This window comes from Chelonia mydas, chromosome 23, assembly GCF_015237465.2.
Source record: "Chelonia mydas isolate rCheMyd1 chromosome 23, rCheMyd1.pri.v2, whole genome shotgun sequence".
Classification (NCBI taxonomy): Eukaryota; Metazoa; Chordata; order Testudines; family Cheloniidae; genus Chelonia; species Chelonia mydas.
Window position 1 is genome coordinate 5,934,579 of NC_051263.2, and position 24,947 is coordinate 5,959,525.

The following is a 24,947-nucleotide window of genomic DNA, read 5'->3' on the forward strand; positions in this document are numbered from 1 at the left end:
CACTCCTGACTCCAGGTAGGAGAATCTTCTAGTGTCCACCTCTGCTTTTCCATTGCATCGCCAACCACCCCGAGCCTTCCCCGAGCTCCTAGCTGGGTGGCGCACGTCTGCCAAGTGCCCCGGTGCCGGCCGACTAGCCTGGTGCCAGTCAGGAAGCGGGCAGCGGCATGTGCACAGGAGGGAGTCTGGGGCGGCTCGACAGAAGGGGTCGCACCAGTCGAGCCCGGAGGGGACGGAGACAAGGAGGAGGGTTTGGCAGGGCTGGTGGCAGGGCACGGGAAGGCGGCACAGGGTGTTAGATGAGGCATTGGGCTGGGACCCAGGAGAGCTGTGTTCAGTTCCCCGCTCCTCTCTAAGTCTTCTGCGTGAGATCAGGTGAGTCCCCGCCGCTCTGGGACTCAGCTAACGAGGGAGAGCAGGTCCCTGCTCTGCAGAGGGGGGGGTTGAGAGCCTAAATACCAAAACCTTGCCCCTCGTCCTACTCCAGCCCTGCTCTTGCTCCAGCCTCGCTCCACCCACGCCCTGGCCTCCTGAGTCCAGCTCCAACCACGAGGCCTGACCACCTCCAGCACCTTTCCTGACACCATCACTTCCAGAGAGAATGGCACTGAGGTTGCCGGGGGAACAGGCATTCTCCGGCTGCCCGGAGCCATTGTTCCATTCACCAGGACAGTCCGATGCCAGGCCAGTCCCCCTGAGCTCTGGAGAGGACTAGAGGTGCCTTAGGACGCCTGCCGTGCAGCTGCTGGAGAGTCAGCAGGAGACATTGGGTGAGGAATGGAGCCCCCCAGGGCAGGGGCCATTCAGGAGACCCAGCGTGGGGGGAATCAGGCCTGGGATTCTCTGCAGCGGCTGCTCCCACACAGGCCTTGGAGAGAGGAGCTGCGAACCCCCCACAAAGCGCCGTCCTGGCACAGAGGTCTGTAGCACTTGGACTCCTTACCCATGAGCCGCAATCCAGCAGGGCCTTGGGCCAGCCCCACCCTCTCCCATTGCCCCGCTCTGGGAGGCCAGGGCACAGTTCACAATTTAGCACGGACCAGCTGCAAGGATCCTGGCAGACTCTGGTAAGGTTGGAGCAGCATTTTCAATGTTCGGGAAAAGAGAGATCTGTGCAATAGGCAACGTAGCTCCATCTGGGCACCAGCCAGCTCCTGTGCCCCAGAGAGCTCCCACAGCTCCCACTGAACCAGGGACGAAGGGGGCAGGAGGTTGGAAGAGAAGGTGCCAGCCCGGGACCCAGGAGACCCATGTTCATTTCCCAGCTCTGCCACAGATGCTCTGTTTGGCTTCGAGCAAGTCCCTTCTTCCCTCTGTGCTGTAGTTCCCTGTCTGTACAGTGGGGGTAGCTGCCAGACCCTGCCCTGAAGGGGGCAGTTAGAATAAATGCTATCAAGGTTGGGTAGTGCTCGAATGCCAGGGGGATGAGGGCCAGGATGGTGCCTAAGACAGACCGAAAGCAAGGGGGAGCTACAGAGTCGGTGGTGAGAGGGGTTTGGTCTTTGACAATCTGCTCTGAGCAGACCCAGACCCCAGGCAGCCACTGGCATTGCCAGAGCTCCCTGATCTACAGTGCTGCTGCTCTCCCTGCTTCTAGGAATCACTGCCTCCCCCTGGGCCGAGACCCCCGTGTCACGGAGTCCCTGGGCGATGCTCTGGAACTGCTCCCCATGAAGCCAGGCAGGACTCTGGGGAAGTCTCCTTTCTGTGAGCAGCCTGTCTACAGGGCAAACAGCTCACACAGCTTCCACCTTCCTGGGTCTGACCTCGGAGCATTCAGCATCCTCTGCCCCTCCGTGCGCTTCCCACAGCGAGTCCGCTCAGGCGGGGTCCTGGGGAAGCCAGAGGGTCCTGCCCCCCAATTCAGCGATCAGACATGACTCTCAGCCAGCCAGTAAAACAGAAGGTTTATTAGACGACAGGAACATGGTCTAACACAGAGCTTGTAGGTGCAGAGAACAGGACCCCTCAGCTGGGTCCATTTTGGGAGGTAGTGAGCCAGACAACCACGTCTGTACTTCACTCCATGTCCCCAGCCAGCCTCAACTGAAACTCTCTCCAGCCCCTCCTCCTCTGGGCTTTGTCCCTTTCCCGGGCCAGGAGGGCACCTGATTCCTTTGTTCTCCAACCCTTTTAGCTCTCACCTTGCAGGGGGGAAGGGCCAGGCCATCAGCACCCAGGAAACAGGGTGTCGGCCATTCTCTGTGTCCAGGCCCCTGCACATACCTGCCCTCTAGGGCTCTGCAAGGATCATACACCCTTACCCCACCACCTAGAGACTTAAGAACTGCCTAGGGGAAGCTGAGGCACCCCCACACTATTCAGAGGAAACATTAAGAACAGTCCCACTTCGTCACACGCCGCAGCAATAATCTCCTGGGGCTGTCATGGCACTGAGCGTTAGCAAGGCCTGGGACTCAGTTTGGCGTGGGGGCGGGGGGGCGGGGGGCTGCTATTAAAGCAACTTCTGCGTCGTTGCAGCGGTGGGAGAGGAAGCAGAGATGGGACCATTTTACACCCCATGGCCAAAGCACCCGGCAGCTTGGGAAAGTGGAAAGAGCCTCCCGTGTGGGCTGGGAGCTGGGGGTGGGGAGAGTTCATGAATCCCCTTTCTGCACTGCCATGAGAAGGAGGAACCGGGATGGAAGTGATTCTCCCACTCGGGGATCCAGAGACCCCCTGGCTCCAGTGCAATGGATGCAGGGAGGGGCTCTGGCCTGGGGTCTGCAGGAGCTGGGACTAGAGGAGCCCAGCGGTCCCTTCCGGCCTCACGTCTGTGACTGTGGGGAGCGGAAGGTCCCTGCCATGACCCCGGTGGGGAAGGACGGGCTCTAAAGCCTTGGCAAGGCCAGAGCAAGTCTGGGCTGGGGCATCCCAGGGCTGGGGAGTCACACAGTGGCTGGCCTGTGACTCGCCTGCCCATTGTGACACGCCCCTGCTGGCTGGCACAGCCTCATCCCCTCACTGCCAGGCTTGGCTCTGGCAGAGCGAGAGCTGGCACGTGCCGCTGGGGAACGCTGAGCCAGCAGTTCCAGCTCCACCACCGGCAGCAGAAAGTGGGTGGCCCATTTACACGCAGGCTTCTGCCCACTTCTGACTCCAGGTAGGAGAATCTTCCAGTGTCCACCTCTGCTTTTCCATTGCATCGCCAACCACACCGAGCCTTCCCCGAGCTCCTGGCTGGGCGGCGCACGTCTGCCAAGCGCCCCGGTCCCGGCTGTCTAGCCTGGTGCCAGTGAGGAAGCGGGCAGCGGCATGCGCACAGGAGGGAGTCTGGGGTGGCTCGACAGAAGGGGTCGCACCAGTCGAGCCCGGAGGGGACGGAGACAAGGAGGAGGGTTTGGCAGGGCTGGTGGGAAGGCACGGGAAGGCGGCACAGGGTTTTAGATGAGGCATTGGGCTGGGACCCAGGAGAGCTGTGTTCAGTTCCCCGCTCCTCTCTAAGTCTTCTGCGTGAGATCAGGTGAGTCCCCGCCGCTCCGGGCCTCAGCTAATTAGGGAGAACAGGTCCCTGCTCTGCGGGGGGGTTGAGAGCCTAAATACCACAACACCCGTGTGCTCAGCCACTGGCATGGTGGGGTCAGGTAAGTGCCCAGACCGGGAGGTAGCTGGTGGCCCTGCCCCTCGTCCTACTCCAGCCCTGCTCTCGCTCCAGCCTCGCTCCACCCACGCCCTCGCCTCCTGAGTCCAGCTCCAACCACGAGGCCTGACCACCTCCAGCACCTTTGCTGACACCATCACTTCCAGAGGAAATGGCACTGAGGTTGCCGGGGGAACAGGCATTCTCCGACTGCCCGGAGCCATTGTTCCATTCACCAGGACAGTCCGATGCCAGGCCAGTCCCCTTGAGCTCTGGAGGGGACTAGCTCTCCCGCCTTCTGCTCCTTCCCCTTCACGGTGGTGTCAGAGCAACTCCTGCTGCTCACCAGCCCGCCCCCCGCTCCCCCACCCCGCTTGCCTCCCCCACCTGGGACCTGCCACGGCCCCAATATTCCTGGGGGAAGGGATCAGGGTAATTTCCCTGGGCAGGAAGAATCCTGAGTGCTTGGATGCAGCCTGTCTGCTGGGCAGTTTGTGAACCAGCAAAAGGAGAGGCGGGAGAGACCCGGGGGAGGCCGTTTGGCCTGCGGGATGGGCCTGGGAGTCCGGAGACCTGGGTTCTAATCCTGCCTGTACTGCTGACTGCCTGGGTGACTTTGAGCACATCCATTGGCTTGTTTCCCTGCTGGCTGCCTTGGCTAGTTAGAATCTGAGCCCTACGGCCCAGGGATTGTCTGCAGCACCTGGGGCAACAGGGCCCTGATCTCAGCTGGCAGCTGTGGGCGCTGGTGGAACGGCAATACGTGGACTGGCCCTAATGCTGAACGGGGCAGTCGCCTCTCATCCCTCACAAGCAATGCCTTGTCCTGGCTTCTTGCAGGATGGCTGAGGAAGTCCGCAAGGTCCCCTTGAAACCCATCCGTGCCTGGGAGAAGACGAGACCTCCTCGAAGGAAGAGTCCGCGGAAGAGGCCACAGCAGCAGCAGGAGCTGTGTGTGCCTCAGCCCTTCCATGCTGGTGAGTGGGTGCCTCCTGGGTGGGCGGAGGGGGCTGCAAAAATGGCAGGGGCCATGGCCCTGCATTGCGGTGGGACTTGGCCCCTCTGGGGGTTGGGGTTGCAAGACCAGGGTGTCAGTGGCGGGAGAAGACTCCATCACCTTTGTACAACTCTGGGCTGCCATGAGATGGAGAGACAGGAAAACCCAGGCAGGGGGGAATGGCCCCTCCTGCTGGCAGCAGCTGCAGCCCCTGCATCTGATCGGGGCATTAGGGGCGGCAGCAGAAGCATCAGGTGGAGACTGACTGAATTGCCCACCCCGATCCGTCACACTGCGGGGTCGGAAGATGTTTCCACCGGTCTAAGGGGATGCTCTGTGCACTGTGGGTTGTTAAGCCTAGGATTGCAGGGCGCCGGCCAAAGCATGAGATGTCCCCTGATGTTGCAGCCCCATCTGCTGGCTCCTTTGCAGGGGAGTGACACATGGCACAGCGCAGGGCATTTGGGTGGGGGGGTTGATGATGGGAGCCCAGGGCCTGCCCAGGTTACACCCGGTGGCTGTCAATGGCAAGAGAGGCAGTCAGAGGAAGCAGAACGGGCAGGCCCTGGGTCCCCGTATCCCGTGCAGACTGGGTAGCTCCTCCCTCTCCCGCAGCGGGGAGCAGACCGATTCACTGCCAGTCCCTCTGCCCCCTCCAGCAATGGCCCGGAGAGCGGGGACACCACTCACAGCCTGACATCATGCCTCCTTCCAGGTGTGGCGCTCCCCAAATCCCCAGGCTCAGCCTGCATGCTGGGTGCGGCAGGGAAGTGGGGTGGCCGCTGGGAACCAGGGCTCTGACTGGATCTTTGCTGGGCTGAGCAGCAAAGAGTTGGGGAAACCAGGGATGGCTGTGCCAGACCCTGTTGTGCATCGGGGCTGCTACCCTGCTGGGGTGGGAGCAGGGGGCAAGGGTTTCTGCTAAGATCTCTGTCATCCAGCCTGCAGCTTGGCAGCCCCAGGTATTATCACTGCTCTGTTTTTGATCAGATTCACCATCACCTGGGAATGCCTCCTGCTTTATGGGGCCAGACTCGCAGGAGAAAGAGACCCTAGAGTACATCAACGCCTTTCTCAAGGGCAATGAACAGGTACCAAGAGCCCTCCTCTGATCTCTCAGCTACTGCCCTGTCCACATGCACCATCCGTCCTTCTCCGCATGAGGCATGGATTCTAAGGCCAGACGGGACCACTGTGACCTCCTGTATAACACAGGACAGAGACCTGCCCCCACATAATTCCTGTTGAAACTAGAGCATCTTAAAAACATCCTCTCTTGAGTTACAAAAGGCACCCACCATGCCCCTTGCCCACTTGTGCCCACTGGATTTGGCCAGTCCCCAGCATGATGGGTTGCCCCCCTTTGAGGTGCCACCTGATGTACTGGCTTATCACTGAGCCCGCCTGTTCTGCCAGCCTGGGCCCCCGTTACCTTGTCTTGTTGGGCTCGGCTCACAAGCCTCTTCCAGCCATACACACAAGCAGGGCCACGCCCAGCTGCAGAAAGACACAGACACTGAGATCAGCTCTGGGAAGACTCAGCTGAAGGGCCTTGTCCCAGTCCTCTGGTGCCCACCTCCTTTGGAGTACAGACCCAAAGGTTTTATGACATTCGCCCCCTCCCTCGGTGTGGAGAGAGGTATGAACAACTCTTTGCCCCTCCTCCCACTTACTAATTTATACTACAAACTGGGTTGTGGTATAAACAAGAAACAAGATGATTAACTACAAGAGGTAGATTTTAAGCGGTTATAAGAGATAGCAAACAGAACAAAGCAGATTACCATAGTAAATAAACAAAACACACAAACGAAGCTTTACACACCAGATAGATAGGATAGACATTAGCAAATTCTCCCTGAGTGATAAACAGGTTGGCAGATTCTTAAGGCAGAAGCTGCCTTGGTTTTGCAGCTTGGATTTCCCAGGTTTTCTTGCACAGGCTAGGAATCTCTCTCTCTAGCCTGAGACCATCACTTCTCATGGTTCAATCTTTGTCCCTCAGGTGTTTCCAGGTATCTTATTGCAGGGAGTCTGAGGTCCCGTCCCGTCCCCCCCGCGATGTCATTGTTCCCCTTTTATCTTCTCTTCCCACTTGCTGGAAAACTCTTTTGCTGTGACCTGGGTCCAACAGGTCCCGTTGTGTCGCGTTATCTCGGGGAGGTTTCTATTGCACGCAGTTCCTGGGGTAGCCCTAATGCTTGTGCATTTCCTCCAGGAGCCAGTGTTTGGCTTTTTTGCTGTTCTACCTGAAAGGCTGTTGTGAACCTCACAGTGTTTTTCAGGAACACATACACAGCTGAACTTCAGAACGTCACATCCAACGATAGCACATGCAATCCAATGAGACATTAATGTCTAGCAGAGAAAGACTTTTAGAATGATACCTTACAAGACATACTTGGTACCAAACATATCCTAATTAGATGACAGTGGCGAATATTGGGGTGTCAGGGTGTCACACCCAGATGTTCCTCCCACTCTATCAAGCCCCCCAGTAAGACTGTCTGGCTCCTTAGCCCCCATGTTGCAGTTCCTCTTTGGACACCTACCCCGTGAGATCTGCTCCCTCTCTGGTCTGGTTTCACACAGAGCTGCCCTGCCCAACCCACATAGTCACTCCTGTTGGGAGATGAATGGCCTTCTGGCCTTCGGCATATCAAAGCCTGAGCAGCGCTGGGGGGAAGCTTTCTGACATCTCTCCCGCTGGCAGCTCCTTTCCACGCTAACCTTCCTGTTTTTGTCTAATCTCTGCGGGGCATAGGAGGAGGCCAAGAAACTTGAATTCTTGGATTGTGTCATCACCATCAGCAGGGCCGTCCTCACGAGGCACCCAGAGAGAAACCTGGCAGCTTTTCTTGGCAAAGCCCTCCTTGTGAAAAAGATAAAGGTGAGTAAAACACACACTCGGGCTATGTTACTTGGGGGGTTTAGTGATTGGCCTGGAGAGATCTGCAGATTTGTCTACCTTCAACTGCCAATCGCTGGATCGTGTTGGACGTTTGTCTGTTAGACTGAAGAGCCCATTTTCAAGCATTTGCTCCCTGTGTAGGTACTTACATGTTACATGTTACATGTTTCCCAGTCCTTCAGTCACTCTTGTGGCTCTTCTCTGACCCCTCTCCAATTTATCAACATTCTCCTTGAATTGTGGGCACCAGACCTGGACAGAGGATCCCAGCAGTGGTCGCACCAGTGCCAAATACAGAGGGAAAATAACCTCTCTAACAACTGGAGATTGCCCTGTTTGTCCAGCCCAGGATGGCATAAGCCCTTTTGGCCCCAGCCTCGCACTGGGCGCTCCTGTGCAGCTGATTACCATGACTGCCAAGTCTTTTCCAGAGTCACCGCTTCCCAGGTTAGAGCCCCCCATGCTGTGAGTGTGGCCTGCGTTCTTTGTTCCTGAACATGTCACTGTATTGAAACGTAGATTGTTCCCTTGCACGCAGCTTCCCAAGTCACCAGGTCGCTCTGTATACACCAGTCTCCCTGCACAGAGCCCCAACTCCGCAGTCAGTGCCCACTAGGGAACTAGCAACAAATCTGCTCCGTAGATTGGGAAAGTCTTTGCTCTGCGGCGCTGCAGAAAGCTTTCCGGAGCTTACCTCCCTTCCCTGAACGTGGGACAGCGTGTGCTGGTGGGTGGTCCAGTGGGCTGGGGCTCAGTTCCTCAGTGAGACCTTTGGGCAAATCACTTCCCCCTCTGTGCCTCAGTTTCCCTCCCATGCCTTGTCTCGTCCAGTTAGCTCGTGAGTTCTCTGGGGCAGGGACTGGCTCTCACTGTGTGTGTGCAGGACCTGGCACAAGGAGCCTGGTCTCAGGTGGAGTCCCTGGGTGCTAATGCTGATGGAGCCTTTGCAGTGCACTGGCGCGTGACGCTGGGGCACTGACCACAGGCCCTGCACTGCGCTCCCCAGCTGGAGCCCTGGACACCATCAAGCCCACAGTAGGACGACCTGTCTGCCGAGGCCACGTGTTGCAGGCCCTGCGCTTTGCTCCCCAGTCGGAGCCTTACGGGAGCTCGGAGCCCGGCTGGCACTTCCCCACATTGTCTCCCCAGGAGCTGATTGATCTTGAGTCCGTCAACTCCCTGACCAGCGGGGTGCGTCAGCAAGCGATGCTCGCCATCATGGAGCTGAGGTACCCGGCCTGCCCGCGCAGCCCCAGCTAGTGCTGTGTGCAGCCAGACACGCCAGCCTCTTGGCATGGCCAGTTCTCCCCCCCCCTCTGCTCCTCCCCCGTCTTCTGATTCCCCCGGGCACGTGGCACCAGGCCATGGAGCTGGTGCATGTGCGCTGGCACCCGTGGGTTGGTGGTGGAGTATCCTTCGGTGCCTGGCGACCTCTCCAAGTGGCCATGTGAAGATGTGGGGGAGGGAGTGAGGGGGTTGGACCGGTCCCCTCTGGGACCCGCAGGCGATGGCTCCGGGGGGAGAGGGGCAGTTGGGCACTGCTGGAGCGGAGCCACCGGAGTCGCCGCCAGCTGTGCCAGCTGCATCACACCGGCAGCTCAGCGACTCCCTGTGGCTCAGAGGCTGGGCAGGCTGAGTCCTGGCACGTGGCACAGCCTGCGCCATGGGGGGCTCTCTCTCAGTGCCGCTGGCGCCCTGCTCTCAGCTTCCCAGAAGCCTGCCCAGCATGTCCTGGGAGCCTGAGGCCAACATCAGTGCATCAGTCTCGCCTCAGCCCTCCAATCCGCGCGTGTCTCTTCTCTTAGCAAAGTGAAGCCACTGCTGCAGGGAATGGAGCTATCCAGCCTGCTCACCGTCTGCTTCGCCAGCACCTTCTCCCTGCCTCCAGCAAACACCAACCAGGGCGTGGAGGCTGCTCTATACAACAACGTAAGCCCCAAACTAGCCATGAGGAGCTGCCCCAAACCGAGGGAGAATCCTGCAAGTCGCTCGTGTCCCTGCCCCCTGGGTTACCTGGCGCTGGCATAAGAGTGTAATGATCACAGCTCCTTGGCAGCGCTTCAGCTCAGGACCTGCAGTACCAAAGCACAAGCCCCACCGCCGCAGATAAAGAAGTAACTCCCTCATAGGGTAGCAGTAGTAGGCATTTCTCCTTCACAGGCACCGGCAATTAGTGGGGAACAGACACTCCCTTCACAAGCACATTCACCCCAGTGCATGGCTGGGGGCCATGAGATCGGCTGCTTGAGACGCACACAGGCCAGGGGAAGTGAAGCTTGGCTGGAAATCTCCCCTCCCCCTCAAATGCGGAGTCCTTCCTGACTCTTCTAATGCATTAGACTGTGTGCAGTGGCCTCCCTGGGGACAGCAAAAGCGGGTGGGGTCCTGTTGCCAGGAGAGTTTGCAGTAGGTCCCCTGCGGGTACAAGTGAGAGGGTGAGCTGGAATAGCAGGGGCTGCCATGGCCTGGGGCAGGTCACACGCCAGGGCATTGGTTCATCGCTTGGCTGGGTAACGCCACTTGCTGTGGTTTCTCCTCTGCTCTGCACGCAGACTCTGAACACCATGGATGAGCTGTTGAAGGCCTTGGTGTGCGAGGAGGAGAAGCCCAACCTTGTGGTGCTGCAAAACATCTTGGAGGTGTGGAGGCATGGGGGCAGGAAGGGGACGAGTCCTGTAGCTGGGGTGGGGCTCTGGGACCAAGGCTCCATTTAATCCCAAGCAAGGGACACCCCCGTGCCTTCTGCTCCTCAGAGTAGTGGCCCCACACTTTCCTTTGTCTTTCTCTTGCTCCTAATGCATTTACAGAGCTGCTTCTCATTGCCTTTTATGTCCCTTGCCAGTTAGAACTCATTTTTGCCTTAGCTTTTCTGATTTTCACGCTATGTGCTTGTGCTATTTTTTGGTACTTCTCCTTCGCAATTTGTCCCAATCTGTTTCTCTCAGGTCCTGCTCCCCTGGACCGCATCCAAGGAGGTGCATGTGCGGCTGAGGGCAGTGGGAAGAATCACCTGGCTGACCAAATTCATCTCTGGTCAACACAAATTCAAGGTGAGCAGCCTGTGACTCTGGCCGTCTCCTAACTGCACTGAGCAGCCTCGCGGTGCAGCGCTCCCTGGCAGGGAAAACCCGGGCCTGGAATAGTGACTCAGCAAGATCCTCGGTAGGAGTCCAATCTAATGAGCCCTGATGTGGACGGGTCTGTCCTTTGACTCCGGTGGGCCTTGGGTGGAGCCCCATAATTCTATCTCCAAGGACTCTCCCCACTGTTCCCCTAGGACCAAAGTCTGCTCCGCAGGGTCAGCGGATTTACACAGGATCGCCCTGAGAGCACCCTCTGAACCCAGGTGTCTGTTCACCCCCTTTGTCAGTTGCCCCCGGGATGCTTTGGCATCAGCTCCTGCCAGGCTGCCAAATGAACACCCCCTGCTCTGGGTGCTCAGGGCCATTGAGCTGCTCCAGCTGCTCCATCCCCCCTGTGGCAGGGCCTCCCCTCCGGCAGCTGGAGGGGGGTGCTTGGATGATATGTCCCCAGAGGCTGGGGCAGCAGAAGAGAAGGAGGGAGGTGGGAGGGGACACAGTGAAAGGGATGGGAGGGGCCAAAGGAGACAGAGCAATGGGGAGTGGGTCAGGGGAGGATGTGCAGACCCCAGGAGAGGAGGGCAAGGGGCTTGGTGCGACAATGTGGGGAAGAGCAGGGAGCGAGCGCAGGGGCTGCAGGAGGGGCAAGGGAAGGTCTGGCAGGAGGGGGAGGCTAGAGGGGGAGGCTGCAGGAGAGAGCCAGCAGGAGAGAGCCGGCAGGCTGGGTGCGGCGCAGAAAGTGGGGGTTGTGGGGAGCTCCAGGATGGAGTGAGAGAGGCGCAATACAGAGAAGAGGAGTCCAAGGTGACCTCACGCTCCTGGACCTGAGGTCAGTGGAGGGAGGGGGATAGGAGAAGGGGCTGGGATTAGGAGCTTGCCCTTGAGATGGAGACTGGACGTTAGTTCATTCCTTACCCAGGTCCCCACTCGAGGGCAACGTTTGCTGATTTTGCTACCCAGACTTCCCATCCCTGCTGAGCTTCCCTCAGTCCCTGGTGATGGGCCCCATGGCTCCTCCTGCTCTCATTGTCCCCAGTCTCTCTGCGCTGGGCTCTGCCTCCCCCGGTTCTAGCCCCTTGCTAGTGCAATGCCAGGGGGACATGCTGCGCTGGGCCTGCAGGGGCGAGTGACTCCCCTTGCTCCCTCTCTCCGTCAGGGACTGGAGGAGTTCAGAGTCCTGGGCCAGCTGGTGGGCTGTCTCACTCTGCGCTGTGCTGAGCAGGAGCAGGAGATCTGCCGATCGGCTATGGAGGGACTTCATCACCTCTACGCCTTCCTGCTGTGGCAAAAACGTAAGAGCACTGGAGACCCTTGTCCTTCCTAAATACACTGACATGGGGTTTCCAAACATGGGAAACATATTTATTGAACACTTCTGCCTTTTCTGCATCCTTTTAAACAGTCTCCATCTAGTAAGGAGTCTACACCATTGCTAGGATTTCTTTTGTTCCTAATACACTTTTTGAAAAAACCTCCTTAGTATCCATAGTCCTTCAAGCCATGGAGTTTCCCTTGATGTCTTTAGCTTCCCCTGTCCATATTCTACTCTTCATAACTCACATAAGAATGGACATACTGACTCAGATCAGTTCATCTACCCAGTATTGGGTCTTCTGATAACGGCCAGTGCCTCATGCTTCAGAGAGAATGAACTGAAAAGGGAAATTTGGAGTGATCCATCCCCTCTCATCCAGTCCCAGCTTCTGGTAGTCAGAGGTTTAGGGACATGCAGAGTCTGGGGTTGCACGGCCTAATTATCTTGAACCCAATTATCCTTTTAGGCTTCACAACATCCCACGGCAACAATTTCCACAGGTTGCCTGTGCATTGTGTGCAGAGATACCTTCTTTTCTTTGCTTTTAACTTGCTGCCTATTAATTTCAGAAAGTGACCCCTAGTTCCCGTGTTATGTGCAGGGGTAAATAACACTTCCCTAGTCACTTTCTCCACACCAGTCATGATTTTATAGACCTCTGTCCTCTCCCCCCTTAGTCAGCTCTTTTCTAAACTAAATGGTCCCAGGTCTACACTGCAGACCTATATTGTTATCACTCCATTGCGCAGGGGTGTGAAAAATCCACACCCCTGTTGGCAGAAGCACCCCTCCCACTGACATAGCTAGCGCCTCTCCGGGAGGTGGATTCAGAGCTTGTTGGCAGAGAACCATCTTCTCTTCAACGCTACAGCGCCGGTGCAGCTATGGCGATAGAGTGGTTTAAGTGTAGACTTGCCCCCAGTCTTTTTAATCTTTCCTCATATGGAAGCTCTTCCATACCCCTAATCATTTTTGTCGCCCTTCTCTGCACCTTTTACAAGTCTGGTATATCTGTTTTGAGATGGGGCGACCAGAACTACACGCGGTATTCAAGGTGTGGGCGCGCACATTGGATTTGTATCGGGGCGTTATGACATTTTTCTGGTTTATTATCTATCCCTTTCCTAATGGTTCCCAACATCTGTTGGCTTTTTTAACTGACACTGCACGGTGAGTGGATGTTTTCAGAGAACTCTTTACGATGACTCCAAAATCTCTTTCTTGAGTGGTAATTTAAACCCCATAATTGTGTATGTATAGTCGGGATTGTGGTGTCCAGTTTGCATTTATCAATATTGAATGTCATCTGCCATTTTGTTGTCCAGTCCCCCAGTTTTGTGAGATCCCTATGTAGCTCTTCGCAGTCTGCTTTGGATTTAACTATCTTGAGTCATTTTGTATCATCTGCAAATTTTGCTACCTCACTGGTTACCCTGTTTTCTGGATCATTGATGACTATGTTGAACTACACTGGTGTCAACACAGATCCTTGGGGTGCCCCGCTCTTTACCTCTCTCCACTGTGAAAACTGACCATTTATCCCTCTTGTTTGCTTCCTATCTTTTAACCACTGACCCATGAGAGAACCTTCCCTCTTATCCCATGACAGCTTACTTGGGTTAAGAGCCTTTGGCGAGGGACCCTGTCAAAGGCTTTCTGAAAGTCCAAGTACACTATTTCCACTGGATCACCCTTCTCCACATTCTTGTTGACCCCCTTCAAAGAATTCTAGTAGATTGGTGAGGCATGATTTCCCTTTACAAAAGCCATGTTGACTCTGCCCCAAAAAATTGTGTTCACCTATGTGTCTGATAATTCTGTTCTTTCCTATCATTTCAACAATTTACCTGGTACTGAAGTCAGGCTTGCCAGGGATCACATCTGGAGACTTTTATAAACTTCACTGTCACATTCGCTATCTTGTACAGAGGCCGATTTAAACATTAGCTTACATACCACAGCATTGCACATAAGTTTGTTTGGATGTCTCGTGAGAGCTGCAACCTTTGCACCAGGCAGGCAATTTACCATGTGGTTCTCCCACTCATCACAAACCCAACTGCTTATATGTCTATTGATTGAATCCCTCATTACTGTTACCTGGCTTTTCTTTGTAACTGGGCTTCCCGCCTCAGGAGGGGCAGCCTCAGTGTGAGAGAATATCCTGACTTCATCTGGAAGGTGGGTCCCAACTATGGGATCATCTCCCTCTGCTCCAGCTCGATGTTCTCCTTCCCAGAAACTTTCACCCTCCTCAGCAGCACAGAGGCTGTCAGACGGGGGGTGGGACCACTCTACTGCATCCCTAAAAGTCTCCTCTATGTACCTCGCTGTCTTCCTTGGCTCCACCAGTTCAGATCCTCTGGCCTCCTGGTCTCTGAGGGCAGTAGCTCCTTGGGCCAAATGCCCAGATGTGCTAGCTGCCCACAGGGCTGGTAATCCTACATGCTGCATTCAGTGCAATCAACTGGAGAGCCTCACACTGCTGCTGCACTTCTGCCTGGTTTATTTTGACTCTTCCAGGGGCGTTAGTTTGTTTAGTTTTGTTCGGGGCGGGGGGGGGGCGGAGTTTATTGGCCTGAATTTACAGTATGTTTCTTAGATGTACTTGTCTCTAAACTTCCTTGCAAAACTCCCATTTCCAAAGTTAACCTCTGATTTCTATTGCCTGCTGTCTGTTTCCCCTCCCTGGTTCAGGCACCACGCTGGCAAAGCAGAGTGCAGAGTATCTGCAGGTCTTCAGGGAGTGGCGAGCGGAGAACACCTTCTGGGTCACCTGGTTCACCAACACCAGCAATATCGCCATGGTAACTACTTTCAATGCTTCCTGGGATTGTTGTGCCCAGAGTTCTCAGGAGAGAGAAATTAACACCCTAGGAGTCAGGGGGAAGGGACAGACCCAGGCGTGTGACTGACCCCATCCAGTTGGGCCGGAGCCCTGCCTATGGCCCACTCCACCTCATAGAATGATAGACCTCAGGGGGTATCTAATCCAACCCCCTTCTCATAGCAGGACCAAACCCAACTAAATCATCCCAGCCAGGGCTTTGTCAAGCCTGACCTTAAAAATCTCGAAGGATGGAGATTCCCCACCTCCCTAGGTAACCCTTTCCAGGGCTTCACCACCCTCCTAGTGAAATAGTTTCAGAGTAACAGCCGTGTTAGTCTGTATTCGCAAAAAGAAAAGGAGTACTTGTGGCACCTTAGAGACTAACCAATTTATTTGAGCTTAAGCTTTTGTGAGCTACAGCTCACTTCTAGTGAAATAGTGTTTCCTCATATCCAACCTGGACCTCCCCCACTGCAACTTGAGACCATTGATGCTTGTTCTGTCACCTGCCACCACTAAGAACAGCCGAGCTCCAGCCTCTTTGGAACCCGCCCCCCCGACCCCCGCAGGTAGTTGAAGGCTGCTATCAAATCCCCCCTCACTCTTCTCTTCTGCAGACTAAATAAGCCCACTTCCCTCAGTCTCTCCTCATAATTCATGTGCTTCAGCCCGCTAATCATTTTCATTACCCTCTGCTGGACTCTCTCCGATTTCTCCACATCCTTTCTCTTGTGGGGGGCCAGATGTGACCTCACCAGTGCCGAATAGAGGGGAATAATCACTTCCCTCGATCTGCTGGCAAGGCTTCTACTATTGCGGGCCAATATGCCTCCCTCCATGCCACATCCCAAGATGCACTGGGTCTCATCCAAACCTGATCCCAGCTCCTTGTCAGGTGTGGTGGGAGCTTCCCCAGAGATTAATGCTCTCCAAGGCATCATTGCGTCCACGCACCAGTGCCAGCCCCTGCTGAGCACTAGAGAGTGTATTTGTGCTGTGAGGTATTGTGCCCCCGTGCACTGCCACCCTGGCCTGTGCCATGCATGACAGCTCCTGATTGCTGGCTGGGTACTGTGCGTCGCAGGTGCAGTAACCCAGCACTGTCCCGGCAGAGCGGGCTTTGCCTGCACTCCTGGCTGGGCCAGTCCTGGCTGCTCGGTCCGACTGGAACCGCACTGGGCAGCAAAAGGGGTTTCACTGGCGGGTTTGTTTCAGATGTTTGGGAAGTACTTCAACCCATCCGAGCGCATGGACTTCCTCCTCACGGCTATCGAGGGCATGAAAGACACCAGCGTCCATGACTCGGTGGCGGCCAGGCACATGCTGCATGTGATCCTGTGGGTCCCCAGCCCAAGCTTGGAGAGGGTAAGAGCTGCAGTGAGAACAGCCTGCTGGGGGAGCCCATGCGTGGGAGACTCTGTCTCTGGGCGCTCGGCATTACTGGGGGGCAGGTCCTGTGCCATGAGGGGGGTCAGTCTAGGTGATCTCCATGGCCGTTTGTGGTCTTGCAGTCTATGAATCGATAGGCCGGGAATTGGCCCTGTGTTCTAGGCCTGGAGCTGGAGAAGAGGATGTGTGGGAGGGCAGATGGCTCTCAGGTACGGCAGGTCCCTGGCATCCCAGATCAATAGCAGCGTGAGGAAGCCAAGGCTCCCATCTCCCCATTTCCCTTCCAGGTGTCGGAGGCTGTGATGAGCATCTACCACAACCTGGACTTCATCAGCGAGCCGCTGGCCCAGCAGCAGCTGCTCAAGGCCCTTGTCGTGCTGGGCAACCAGTACAGCGAGGAGGTGGTCACAACCCTGCTGGGCTGCTCGCTGTCATGTGACAGGTACGGGGCTGGGGCTGCTGCCGCTTGCGCTCCGGCTCCCCCGGACTGGTCCCGCTGCCAGGGACAGGGGCGTGCAGAACCTTCCAGAGACCTCCTGCTCCCTGCAGAGCTGCTGCTTGTTCTGGAGGGTTTTGCAGGCTGACATGCCGTGGAGACAGGCCAGCCTGCAAAACCCCATATTGCAGCACTCGGCCTCCCCCGGGGCTGACACTCAGACCCGGCCCCCATGCAGCCTGCGCCAGGCAGTGGGGGCCCTTGCTGCATCTGGAGGGCAAGAAAGGGCCAGCCGGTGGCGGGAGACCCAGCAGGGTGCAGGTGGCGGTGGGTGCAGGAGGCTGGCGGGGCTCTGGCCAGGTGAAATCGGCTCTCTCCCTTTGCAGCGTTGCTGTGGAGATGTGGAGGGTGCTGACATCCCACCCCAAGACCGCAGGAAAGGTCCTCCGGGAGCTGCTCGACAGGCTGCAGGAATGGCCGCTGCGCCAGCATCACGATGTCTCTCAGCAAGAGGCTGGCGTCGCCCCCTTGGCCGTAAGTTCCAGCCCCTGCAGCAAGGGAAGGAGCGCCGTGTTTCCCCTCCACGGCCTGAGGGTGTCTCTCAGTCTCCCACTGGGTATCGCCATTGGGCCGAAGAGAGAGAGTGTGACTCTAGTCAGTGCTATGGTCGAGGCAGAACACGCCGAAACCCTCTCCTGGTGCTCTGGGACAGCTCTCATAGAACCGCAGGGTGAGAAGGGATCGCAAGGTCAGCTTGTCCAGCCCCCTGCCAAGATGCAGGATTTGTTGTGTCTATCCCAGCCGAGACAGATGGCTCCAGCTTCCTTCTATAAACCTCCAGCAAAGGGGCTTCCACAAGCTCCCTAGTCGTCTGTCCCATTGTCCTACTCTTCTTACAGTTAGGAAGGTTTTCCTGAGATTTAATCTAAATCTGCCGTGCTGTCGTTTGAACCCATCCCCTCTTGTCCTGCTCTCTGTGGCAAGAGAGAACAACTTTTCGCCATCTTTTTTTCTGGCAGCCTTCGAAGAATCTGAAGGCCATTAGCACGTCCCCCCTCAATCTCCTCTTTTCCAAACTAAACATAGCCAGTTCCTTCAACCTTTGCTCGTATGGCTTGTGTTCCATCCCTCTGATCATCTTTGTCACTCGCCTCTGGATCCATTACAGTTTCTCCACATCTTTTGTAGACATTGGTGACCAAAACTGGACACCGTACTCCAGCTGAGGCCTAACCAGCACTGAGTAGAGTGGTACTATCACCTCCCATGACTTGCAGGCTATACCGCTGTTAATGCAACCGAAAATTGCATTTGCTTTTTTTTTTTTTTTGCAACAGCATCGCTTTGCTGACTCATGCTGAGGCTGTGATCCACCGCAGCTCCCAGATCCTTCTCAGCAGTTCAACCTGTTATCCCCCATTCTGTTTCTGTGCATTTGCTTTTTCTTCTCTAAATGTAGCACCTCACTTTTGTCTTGGGTGAGTTTCATTTTGTTGTCTAGAGCCCAGTCCTCCAATTTACCATGATCCCTCTGAATTTGAGCTCTTTCCTTCAAAGTCTTGGCAACTCCTTCATCAGGGAGCTGATGCAGGGCTGGAGTCATTGAAAGCTTCCCAGGGGACCTGGTCCTGGCCTGGAGTCAGGAGCCCTGGTTTCTAGTCCTGGCTCTGCCTCTGACCTGCTGGGTGACCTTGGGCAAGTCCCTGCCTGGCTTTTGTCTGTTGTTCTGCAGGGCAGGGCCTGGCTCCTGCAGGGTGCGTCTCTGGGTGTGTGATCCAAAGAACCCTAGCACTAGAGTAGCAGCAGAGCTGTGGACTCTAGAGCTCCAGGGATTGCTGGTGACACCAGTGATCCGGGACGCCGGGACAGAGCCATTTTGCTTCAATTGGAACCATTTTTTCCTACGAATCCCCTTTTTGAGCCTCGTAGGTTTTAACTGTTGACGTCACAGCTCTGTCCCGCAGCACTTGCTCCTCTGAAGAGCTCGAGAAGGGCCTTTTGCTGCTCAGACCTCATAACAAGTGTGATAGACACAGCATAGTGAAGGCAGAGAAAACCCTTGGGACTTAAATACATAGATCTGGCAGCTTGGTCAAAGAGGAGACAATCTGAAGGCAACTCTCCCTAATGATAATTTACTTCCCCTGAGAACAGCGGGTGAGTCCGGTTTATTAAACCCGGACGATGAATCGATCAGACATGGAGAGGGCATGACTGTAATTCTCTTTGTTATCCACCATTCCCATTGTTCCATGTTCTCAGCCTGGTTTTCACTTGCTGTGTTTTATTTTTCCTTCCGGAACCGGTAAGCCTGTATTGGACACTTTTTCCCCTGATCCCTGATCCGGTTGAGGTTTTGTGGGCTGTCTTTGAACAGTTCAAAAGCCAAATACAGAAATGATTGAATCTGGCTTTTAGTAACAGACCAACGCTAGAACTCGTGTACAAAATCGGCTCCCTCGCCGAGGCTGGGCTGTAAGGCCCGGGACTCAGCAGAACCCAAGTTCAGTTTCGGGCTCTGCCAGACTCCCTGGGTGACCATGGGTGAGTCATGTCGCCTCTCTGTGCCTCAGTTCCATGTCTGTACAACGGGGATAGAAATCCTTCCTTTGTGTGTCTAGCCTGTAAGCTCTAGGCCAGGGAATGTCTCTTTCTGTGCCTGGAAAGCCCCCAGCACACGCCCTGATTGCAGATAGGCGCTGGAGGTGCTATTCTAACCCTTATAAGAAGAATACACTTGATTTGTTTGGGGTCAAGGTGTTCTGCAGAGAAGTTTCCACAGATGATACCTGCTAATAAATACCACCCCCTGAGATCGGGGGTACAAGGAAGCAGCTGCTTATGTTGCAGGTAGCCGGCCCCGCTGCCTGCGATCCTAGCTGGGGCTGTGCAAGGGCTTTGAGGCTCTAATATGTCATCTGGAGGCGGGACGCTGGAAGACTTTTTATAGTGGAGGTGCTGAGCACCCCCTTACACCTGTCCACACACCCCACCACCCCTAGAGCTGGGTTCAGGAGCAGGGCCATGGCTCCAGGGGGGCGGGAGAGGGATGGGGCAAGGGGGCCGAGGCTGGGGCCACAGCTGGGAGTTGGCGCAGGGCCGGCAGCTGGGACCTTGTGTGTGGGGCCAGGAGCAGAGCCCCCCCGTAAAACCTTGGAGTGCTGCAGCACCCCCTGCACTCCTAGTTCCCGTGGCTCTGTCTGCAGGGGAGGCAGACGTTGTTTTGGAAATGGCTTGTTGGGTCACCGGAGGGTGTTTCGTAAAGCAGCTCCTCCTTTCACACAGGTGGGGAAAATCCAGCGTCAGCAGCCAGTCATCGTGGAGCGGCTACACGAGGCAGACAGGGGCGTCATCTCCAATGCCATCACCGTGCTGAGAGACATCCTCGCCGGCATGGACAGGCAGAGCGCCAGCACCGTGGCTGTGCAAGTGGCTGAGAAACTCCTGCCGTTCTTTCATGATGTAAGGCCTGGCGGCCCGCGGGAGACCCTTCAAGCCACAGACGTGTGAATGGGGCTGGCGGGTGGGCTAGCGGGACCTATGCTATGGCCCCAGCCAGAAAAAGGATTGTCGAAAATGACATGAACCCATTCCCGCCTTCTTCTGCTAGCCCATTCTCCATCAGAGCATATGGCAGTAAGGGTGGGAACCCTGGTGTCCTGCAGGCCTGCTGACAAGGATCAGGGCAGCCTGGGGACGAGGCTCCCCTTGAGGGAAGGACATGCATTCCTGAGCCTGCATGCAGCGAGGGGGCCTCTGCAGCACAGGGTGCCGCAATGCTCCTGCTGGCTTCCAGGGTAACAAGTGATGGTACCCTGGTGAAAATCCTGCCCCTCCCCTCCCTGGCCAGGAATCCCACAGCTGGCCTCTCAGCTCCATAAGGAAACGGCTCCGTCTGTAGGTTCTGCAGCTACCGCCCTTTCCTCTCCCCTTCGTTCTCATGGCAGGGCAGCAACAAAGGAGGGGCTAGTTCTCCCCAGGCCTTTTGGAACCACAAACGAGCCCCCGCCAGCGTGTTCACCAGACTGATGTTCAGTCCCCCACTGCACGGCGAGAGCCAGCAAAGTGGGCGGGAGAAAGGGACCCATCCATTACTGCCTTCCAGGGGTAACGCCCCAGTGGGGGCTCCTGGAGGGACCACCCACCTCCCCAGCTCTCACAACACTCAATCCTACCCTCAGCCCTCCCCAACTCTGCTGGGACCCGGCCGCTCTTGATTTAGCAGTGGCACAGGCCCAGCTAAAGATCAACACCAAGAGCAGCTCCTGCATCTAGTCCAGCACCCGCTCCTGATGGAAAGACAACTGAGAACTACTGTTCCAAGAGCCTGTCTCCAAAGTGGCCAGACAGGAGAGCGCAGCCAAATCAGATAAACAGACTAAAAGAACTTATGAACACTTTTACAACAGACGTCACTCAGAGAACTGCCTGGTCTAGAACCTGGTGCCCAGAGGCGACACGTAACTGCTGATTGGGGGGGCACCATTTAAAGGTTCAGCCACTCTCAGAACAGCTCAAGTCAACCCGCCCCCCCCAGGGTGCCCCCCCTTACCCTCAGCCTCACCTCCCAGAAAGCAGTGGCCCCTCCCTACAGCCCCCAGCTATTGCTCCTGGTTCTCCCTGCTGGGCACAGCTCGCCCGGCCTCCCAGGTCACTGGACTGGTCCGGCTCTGCCAGCTGCCATGCAGCGAGGGGGCATCATGTGACCAAGTGGGGCCGACCCTGAGTTAACAAGAAACCCATGTGTAGGAGTGGGGCAGCCCTTGCCGAACCCCAAGCCCCTGGAGGCTGGGTGGTTTCCAGTCATGGCTTCCAAGGCCCCCTATCTGGGAGCTCCTGCACATTTACCACCCCTTGCTCCTGCTTAAATCCCCCCCAGGTCCCTGTGCGTGGCCCGAACAAACACCAGTGTAGGAATTTGCCCCCCATGCCTGGCCCCCTTGGCCTCGCTAGAGGGTCGCTGTGGGTCAGCACCAGTGTGAGTCGGGCACGCAAAGCGGGAGGACAAAGTACACACATCCCTTCACTCTTTGAATCTTTCCTCATTGTTCCCTCTCTGCCGCCCCTGTCCTGGTGCTGCTCTGCCCTGAGCGTTTCCCCTTGGCTTGACAGGCGGGTGCTGATGTCAGTGTGCCCAGAGCTGGCTGTGAGATCCCAGGGGCTGTCTCACCCCACCTTACTGCTCTCTCTGGCCAAGAAGTTGCCAGGCCAGCCCCTCAGCTGGTGGAAACCTGCATCTCTATTGCCTTCAATGGCGCTATGCCCATGAGACTCTGGCCCCCAGCTGTGCCTGTATGACTGGGGGTGAGTTAGCAATACCCCCTGCAGGGCAGACATCTCTGTCACAGTGAGCGCTCACCCTGCTGGGTGAGCACGACCGTCACAGTGTCTCTGTGTCTCCCCACATCCTCTCTTGCAGGAGCCCAGCAAACTCCGGGTGCTCTCCATCGCCCTCTTTAAACACCTGCTGGAGCTTGTAAGGGGGCCCAGCAGGAGGAAGATGAAGGAGCACGTCCTCCGGAGCCTGGTCCCGCTGCTCCTCCTCCTGCACGATGAGCGTCCCAATGTGTCCCAGGTGAGGCCACGAGCTGGAGCCTGCAGCTGAGATTGTTACTGTGACCAGGAATTTGTTGGGGGGGGGACCAACATGTGACACCCCCCTTTCAAGGGTCTGGCCGGCAGAGGGCAGGTGCTCAGTGCTGTGACAATCAGGTGCTCAAAATCACTTGAACGTTGAGTCCAGTAGCGCCATGACCATGGCGCCCCACCCAACTGCTGAGTCTTCCCTGCCTCCTCTGAGGCCAACACTCCCCCCTGCAGCCAGGCTGAGAGAATGGGTGGGCGGAGGGGTCAGCTCACCACTCCTACAGCCACTGGCCTCCGCACATTCCCCTGGCTGTGCTGGTGGGAAGAGCACAACCCTGGCCATGGTCCCTACCCGGAGCAGAGCTACCCAGCCTCCTGATGGTGCCCAAGACCCAAGGTGCCCTTGGCCAAGCAGCCCGGACAGCTCTTACTAGCCATGACATGCCCAAGCCCCCCCTCCGCCCCGCCCCAGGTGCCTGTGCACACGCTCGCTCTCATGGCCCCCATCACTTGGGAGCCAAATGCCCCCAGCAGTAATGAATTCACCCTCCTACCCCCCATGGTGGGGAACTAAGGCAGCGTGAGGCCTAGTGCCTCAGAAGTCTTGAATGCCCAAGGGCATTAGGCACCTAAATCCCTTTGTAGCCCTGGGCCTAAGCAACTTGCCTGAGTTCCTGCAGGAAGAGCTGGGAATTGAGTCAGGTTTCCAGCCATTGCCTTAGCCACACCTCCGCCCTTCCGCGAGCAGCCGCGGGCCGGGAACCGTTCCGCACACACGGCCTCCGGTTACTAGGCTAGTGGCTTTCAGCCAGGCCGTCCCTAGCCATTTGGGTGCCCTATCTAGCCCCCCCGCAGTGGGGCTGTGTGGGGTCCCAGGCCTCCCCTTCCCCCCCCACCAGGGTCTGGGAAGCAGGAGCTGTGTGGGGCCACTTTTGGGGGGCCCACAGGCCCAGAGTGGCCTGGGGGATTAGCGGAGAGCTGGGAGTAGCCAGCTCTGCTTCCCTCGCCCCGGCTCCAGCCGTGTGGCTCGAGGGAGGGGGTTTGGGGAAAGGGATCCCTCCCACACACACTCACTGACAGCAGCGGGAAGCGGAGCAGCCTGGCCCCAGCCCCCTCTACTCTGCCAGCTCCCAGCCGCGGCACTCCGCTTCCCACCGCCGGTGAGTGCGGGGGGCAATCCTTTGGAGTAGAGCGGGCTGGGACCGGGTTGCTCCACTTCCTGCCACTGCCGGTGAGTGTGGGGTCGCTGGGGGAAGAGGCTTGCGGAGAAGAGGTGGAATGGGGGCAGGCCAGGGGTGTAGCAGGGGGGAAGGGGAAGAGGCCGGGCGGAGGGAGTTGTCTGGGCCCCCCCCAGGGACGGCCCTGCCCTTTGTAGTGGGCGCAGCCCGCGGCGGGGCTGGGCGAGGTGTAGGGCGGGTGACTGGGGCTGGGGCTGCTGCATGTGCAGCATGCAGCCGCCTAGTGGCACCATGAAATTTGGGGCAATTTGGTGCCCCATATTTCGTGGTCCCCTATGCAGCCGCCTATGCCGAGGGACTGCCCTGGCTTCCACCTCCTGTAACCGTGGCCGGCTCGCCCCGGCCCCTCTTGTTTTGCAGGTGTGTTGGGACACCCTCAGGAGTGCTCTGGAATTCCTACGGTGGAGCCAGCTCGGTGCTCTTGTCCAGCGAAAGGAGCTTTGGCGAGGCTGTGACTGCCTGGTGAGGGAACCCTCCATTGCCCAGCTCCGTGCCCACACCGAGCCCCAGCCCCGGGACCACACCTGGCCCTGGCTGTAGTCCCGCTGCGTGATCCCCCCGGCAGAGGAAGGAGGGGCGAAAGCAGGACACTCCACAGATCTGGAACCTGGCCTGCAGGATGGAAAGGCCTTTAATAACCTTGTGCTCCCTTGTTCTGGCTCCTAGGTGGCGTGCTACAAGGGGAGGGCAGAAACCTTCCTCTGCCAGGCCATGGCCTTTCTGAAAAACCCGCAGGCTCCCATTAGAGAAGCGGCCATCAGGTTTCTAGGTAACCACAGAGCAGAGGGTTCCCTTAAGCAGGGGGGCTGGATCCAGTTTCAAGCTCTCCTCAGTCCCTGCCGGCAGCGAGAAGTAACCCCTGGGCTCCTGATTGCCGAATGAAGGCTCAGGGGTGTCAGAAACCCGCAGGAGCAAGCTCACCCCAAACTGCCCTGATCGGCTGATGGGCCCCCTCCAACCCCACTGCTCCCCATGCAGTGCCCATCTCCCCCTCCCCCCACCCCACCATGGGCTCGTGGTAGTGGAACCTCAAGGCGCTATGCTCTCCTTTGGCAACCAGCCCCACAGCCATCCCTGGGGACTCGCCCTTTCCCCTGGGGACTCAGGAGTCCGTCCTGGGCAGCAAGGGGCAGGGGAAAGCCCCGCTGCTTGGAGGGTGACAGACGCTTTGACACCCTCACTGGGGATGCAGGGATGTGATGAGCTGTTTGTGTGTGTAGGGCTCACTGCCCGGCAGCTGGACCAGAAGAGCCAGGAGAAGTTGGAGGCCATCTTCAACGGTGAGTGGTACCCGCTTTGAGCACTGAGCGCTAGAGGGACGAATGGCCCAGGGCCACGGGCTGGGTTCAATCTCCGACGCCAGCAATGTGATCTTGGGCGAGAGCCACAAAGGGTTGCAAAATGTAGATCCCCAAACCCCTGATCAGCTTCCCCCTCACCCTGTGGTGTCTGCTGGTTGGCATGTGCCCAGGCACTTAGCCCTGACCTCAGAGCTGTGGCCTGGCAAATCCCCAAACTGGGCCTGAGCTGGCTGGCCTTCGCAGATGATTGCCCCCCCGCAACACAGCAAAGGTGGGGTCCTGCC

At 57.2% G+C, this 24,947-nt stretch overlaps 1 protein-coding gene across 1 annotated transcript; it reads left to right on the forward strand.

Moving 5' to 3' along the window:
- Positions 1-4,421: 4,421 nt before the first annotated feature.
- Positions 4,422-24,662, forward strand: LOC122463685 (maestro heat-like repeat-containing protein family member 7). The gene is made up of 17 exons (XM_043534865.1): positions 4,422-4,557; positions 5,568-5,668; positions 7,342-7,467; positions 8,638-8,717; positions 9,294-9,417; positions 10,041-10,127; positions 10,434-10,538; positions 11,725-11,860; positions 14,581-14,690; positions 15,929-16,078; positions 16,390-16,544; positions 16,925-17,378; positions 19,824-20,000; positions 21,958-22,113; positions 23,723-23,824; positions 24,029-24,131; positions 24,583-24,662. The coding sequence occupies exons 1-17, from the start codon at positions 4,422-4,424 to the stop codon at positions 24,660-24,662; spliced, it is 2,382 nt and encodes a 793-aa protein (XP_043390800.1).
- The last annotated feature ends 285 nt before the right edge of the window (positions 24,663-24,947 follow it).

Coding starts and splice junctions, on each gene's coding strand:
- LOC122463685 (XM_043534865.1), top strand. CDS start 4,422: ATGGCTGAGGAAGTCCGCAAGGTCCCCTTGAAACCCATCCGTGCCTGG. Junction 4,558..5,567: donor GCCTCAGCCCTTCCATGCTG/GTGAGTGGGTGC, acceptor GTTTTTGATCAG/ATTCACCATCACCTGGGAAT. Junction 16,545..16,924: donor TGCTCGCTGTCATGTGACAG/GTACGGGGCTGG, acceptor CTCCCTTTGCAG/CGTTGCTGTGGAGATGTGGA.